The sequence below is a fragment of the Tympanuchus pallidicinctus genome, unplaced genomic scaffold (assembly GCF_026119805.1).
Source record: "Tympanuchus pallidicinctus isolate F22 unplaced genomic scaffold, pur_lepc_1.0 scaffold1, whole genome shotgun sequence".
NCBI lineage: Eukaryota > Metazoa > Chordata > Aves > Galliformes > Phasianidae > Tympanuchus > Tympanuchus pallidicinctus.
This window is the reverse complement of record NW_026294618.1, coordinates 94,088,791-94,093,516: the sequence shown is the minus strand read 5'-3', so window position 1 is coordinate 94,093,516 and position 4,726 is coordinate 94,088,791. Positions and strand designations below refer to the sequence as shown.

Genomic DNA, 4,726 nt, shown 5'->3' with positions numbered 1-4,726 from the left:
CTGAGTGCAGCCTGCGCGGGCTGCTCTGAAAGCCCACCGTGCGAGGGCTGGGATTCTAGCATTCTCAGGCACCACGTTCCCTCGCGTACTCTTTACTGCCGTCACCGTGGGCGTTACTTGTTGCCTCTCTAAACCGTCCCGCTTCCCGGCCTTGCCGAGTTCCACCTTCCGTCCGTCCTGCCGTGCCCGGCCGGGAGGGGCGGGGCGGGGCGTGTGGGCCGAAGCCGCCGCCCATCTCGCTCCGCAGGCCTTTAAAAGGGCGGCGGCGGAGCGCGGCGCGGAGTGCGGAGCCATGGCGGGAGCTCGGGGCTGTGTGGTGCTGCTGGCCGCGGCCCTAATGCTCGCCGGAGCTGTCCTGGGCAGCGAGGAGCGCCCCCGGCTCCTGGGGGCTCCCGTGCCCGTGGATGAGAACGACGAGGGCCTGCAGCGGGCCCTGCAGTTTGCCATGGCCGAGTACAACAGGGCCAGCAATGACAAGTACTCCAGCCGGGTGGTGCGGGTCATCAGCGCCAAGCGGCAGGTGGGTGCGGGGCGGCCTGCCTCTGTGTGCGAGTGCTGCGGGAGTTGGGATTTCTGAGGTTAATGCGGGCTGTTCTGCTGCAGGAGGTGGATGAAAGCTTGGGGCATACGGCTCTGAATGCTAATGTTGCCTTAAGAGCTAATGCAGCTTTGTTTACTGATTAAGGAAGCTGCACTATTTTGTTTACTTGGATCTTACTTCCTGTTTGGTAAGGGATGCCGAGTGTGTTTTCTGTGGAGGTTGCCACACACTGCCTGCTCTGTACTTTTTGTCTGGTTGTGCTTCTTTCCCGTAAGGTTCTTCTTTTTAGAAAGCTCCAAGGTATGTGCTGCAAATAAAACTGCTACTGCCTGTGATCTTGTTGCAGCTTGTGTCTGGAATCAAGTACATCCTGGAGGTTGAGATTGGTCGGACAACTTGCCCCAAGTCATCAGCTGATCTCCAGAGCTGCGAATTCCATGATGAGCCAGAGATGGCTAAGGTAGGTTCTAAGCAGGATGTGCTGCTTCCTGGGTTCCTACTGCCCCTTTCCCTCTGGGAAGGTGGGCAGCATCACCTGTCTGCTTCTAATAAGATCAGATGCATCATGCCTTTAGTCTGTGCAAGATGCTGTCCTTGCAGAACTTGTCTTGCCAGATAATGCTCACAGAGGAAGGGAGACATTGCAGCATGCTTAAGTGGAGACTTCAGGCTGTGGTGCACAATAGGAGTACATGTGCCTCAATCTTATGAGTGCATGTGGGATATGCAGAGGAAACTTTGCTAAGAAGGGATTGCTTAGGGGTCTCCTGGTTATCAGTTTGGTGCCTTAAGTTCTCATACTCTTCTCAGCTCCTCCTGTACACCTGTGAACAAGCTCAACTCAGTCCTCTTTTGAGACAGTCCCATCTCTGTGAATCTTTCTTTGGGCTAAGCACTGATCACAACTGGATTACCCTGGTTCTCTAGATTTACTATATCATGCTGCATGCAGATTTCTTAAGAACTAATCTAGCTTTTCAAGTTAACACCAAATTGTCTGTCTGTCTTTGGTCAGTGTCTAGTTCTTGCCTGTTATTTCATTACTGGTGTTGATTGGTAATAGGCTGTACTTCTCTGTGCATGTTCCTTGTGCCTGCATGAGAACTGACACTGCACAGGAATGATCCACTAAGCACATGGGTGGAAGCTTGCCTGTGCATCAACACAGCTGCCATTGTTAGGCAGGCAAGCACAAACAAATGGTTAGTTGTGTGGGCCTGCCTCCCTTTGCTCTCAGAGCTTATATTGGAGAATTACCCAGGCTGAAAGCTCTGCAGCACTGGGAATTAGTGTGTGGAAGTAGCTTGATATTGTGAAATGTTGACTGCTTAGCTTCTGTGTTAGCATTTGGGATAAATGATCCTGAGCAGGTTCTAAGTTTGGGGTTCCAGAACATACTGCTGGGAAAGTGCAAATCCAGAGTCACAAGAGTGGCATATAGTCAAGAATCTCAAAATGGAATAGATCTGTGTAGAACAATGATACTGTTGTATGTTCTTAATATGATAATTGATTTCTTTTTCTCTCTCCTCAGAATACCACATGCACCTTTGTAGTGTACAGTATTCCTTGGCTAAACCAAATTAAACTACTGAAAAGTACCTGCCAGTAAGCCTCTCTTGGCTCCAGCGGTGACCAGCAACCAGTTACTCAGATGAAGAAAGAAGCAGTAACGTGAATTGAGATGGGTTGTATCACTGCCTGTTAACTCATACTTCTGTATGCTTGTGCTATGCAAGTAAAACTATGTAATCTTCCTATAAAGCACAGTATGATCTCAACTTTATTTTTCCTCTTTGTAGTTATATTTTGGAGTAGCTGTTTGTCTTCTCACAGCTTTCCCAATAAAGCAACTCCAGTGTCAGAATTTAGGATGAAGTTGGTGTCCCTGTGAAGTGACTACTGTAAACATTAAAACTCAATTCATCGTTGCTGTTGTGTGTGGTTGCCTTTATATGAGTACCTGGTGTCTTGGAGGGAGGGTTTGTGTTTATTTATCAGCTAATCTCCCATGCCTAAATGATGGGATGAGAAGAAATGCAGGGTCTAATTACAGCAGGAGTAAGTTTGGTGAAAGTGTTTAGCTATTTTGACTGAAGAAGTGTTTGGACTTTGAAAATGCTGTGGCTTGCAATGCTATCTTTTGGGAAGGTTAACCAGAACTTACGTGAATTGTGTGATCAGTTTCTGCTGGAATTCTGCTCCTGTCAGCTGCTGTATTGCAGAGCTCCATCTGTTTATGCAGCTGTGCTGTGTAAGAATTAGCCATTCTGATGTCTCTTGTATTGCGTTGGAGGTGTTTGGGAAACACGGACTTCCTCTGGCATTGTCTTTACAGGTTATCCTACTGTATCTTTAGTTCTGTAGTGTTTCAAAGATGAAAGCTCTGAGTAGGTATCCCAAGGACTTTATTTCCAGTTTGAGCAATAGTATGGCCAACTTCATTTATAACCTGAATTATCTCCACTAGAGCTGACGGAACAGCTGCTTCAGCACCTGTGCTTGGTCCATCATAGCTTCTGTTTGCAAACAGTTACAGGCACAGAAAAGCCTGGAGGATAGTCAGTGGCAGCAAGCTTGGCTGGAGGGGAGGTGGAACTGTAGTCTGGCTATGTGTTAACCAGGGCAAACTTGAGTGACATCTGATCAGGATACATGCTATTGAGTCAACAGGTGGAGAGGATCTGTGCCCAGATCCTCTCTTAAGGCAACTGGCTAAAGTGTTTCCTTAAATTCATTAGTTTGTGGGGCAGTTGAGGATACCTGCTTTGAAAAGCAATGAGAATGCTGCTTGTTTTGCATGGTCCTGATGGACTTAATTTGTCTTGTATCTTTGTTTCTTTCTATTCTGAAGTAAACAGGCACCCTTTGGTGTATGTCTTACCCAAAGACAAAATAAGCTGTGTCTTGCCCTGTGTTACTCCTTCAATCATGGAAGTGGTATGTCCAGGTCTGGTGGTCCTGTTTTGAAGGTGAGTAAACTGAAAGGAGTGTAGAGTAGAGCTGTAGGAGTAATCTGAAGAAAGCTGCTTTTGATAAGTGCAAGAATGCTGTTACTCTTTTCTTAAAAAACAAAACAAAACTTTAGTGAGAACGATTGCAATCACGTCTTTGGGTATGGAGTGACTTGGATCTAATGAAGGAGAACAAATGGAGTGCATGACTAGAAAGTGAATGTTTCTAATGGGAAATACAGCTGCCTAATGAAGGAGTGAATTTCCTGTTGCTTTGTTGCCTTTCCACGGAGACGAGAGCTCAAGGAAAATCAGCTTTAGCCCAATCCATGTTCTGGTACTCACAGCAAGTGGAGCTGTGTGAAAATGAGGTTGTGGTAACTGCAAGACCTTTCATTACATACCTTCCTTGGAAGTGCATCTTCTGTGGGCTGCTCTTTCTCCCAAGGGCAATGGCACGTCCCCTCATTGCTGGGGTTTGGTGAACTTACAGGGAATGAGCTGCCTGCCTGCCACCAAAGATCTTCATCCAGGACATGCTTGGTTCCCTTCCTTCCACTCTCTCACACCCCTGTTCATGCTGAGTGCTAGCAGGATAGCGATCTGGGTCAGTGTCCCTGCTGAGTGAGTAAATTCTGGTGCCAAGCTGCTCAGATGTCCTTGTTATTTTTCAAACTACGCTCCATTCTTATGTTCCCAGTCCCTGTTTTCTAGCTTATCTGTGTGAAGACTAGGTAATGGGATTCATCTTCTTGCTTTTGGTGCACTTACCTGTGTTTCAGGCCTGCCCTTCCCTTTTATTATCCTGGCTTGAGGCCTGGTCTTGTTGGTAAGGAGATGAGGCAAGGAGAAGGCAGGGTGCAAATTGTAGAATCATTGAGGCTGGAAAAGACCTCCAAGGTATCGTGTCCAACCAACAACCCAACCCTACCATGCCCACAAACCATGTCCCTCATTGCCACGTCTCCACATTCCTTGAACATCTCCAGGGACAGCAACTCCACGCCCGCCTGTGCTAGTATCTCACCATTCTTTCTGGGAGGAAAGCCAAATATTTTACCACCTTATCTGTATTTATTAGACAGCAGCTCTAAACAGCATGTAGGAAAAACAGTGAATGTGCCAGGGAAAATGAGAGTTTGGATGTGACAAGCGCCTGCATTCAACGGTGTTGTGTTTTCACACTGAAAAATTCCAATGACTAAGGACACAAATGAGTGGCACAGATTAC

General features: G+C 47.1%; 1 protein-coding gene across 1 annotated transcript; it reads left to right on the top strand.

Annotated features, from left to right (window-relative positions):
• The first annotated feature begins 249 nt into the window (after positions 1–249).
• LOC128081666 (cystatin) lies at positions 250–2,472 on the top strand. The gene is made up of 3 exons (XM_052685130.1): positions 250–520; positions 888–1,001; positions 2,076–2,472. Exons 1-3 carry the CDS (start codon positions 293–295, stop codon positions 2,151–2,153), a joined length of 420 nt encoding a protein of 139 aa, XP_052541090.1. The 5' UTR covers positions 250–292; the 3' UTR covers positions 2,154–2,472.
• Positions 2,473–4,726: the final 2,254 nt, after the last annotated feature.

What these genes read in the sequence shown, in the direction of transcription:
- LOC128081666 (XM_052685130.1), top strand. Translation starts at nt 293, where the DNA reads ATGGCGGGAGCTCGGGGCTGTGTGGTGCTGCTGGCCGCGGCCCTAATG. An exon ending in TCATCAGCGCCAAGCGGCAG is followed by an intron (nt 521 to 887) that starts GTGGGTGCGGGG and finishes ATCTTGTTGCAG; the next exon opens with CTTGTGTCTGGAATCAAGTA. An exon ending in ATGAGCCAGAGATGGCTAAG is followed by an intron (nt 1,002 to 2,075) that starts GTAGGTTCTAAG and finishes CTCTCTCCTCAG; the next exon opens with AATACCACATGCACCTTTGT.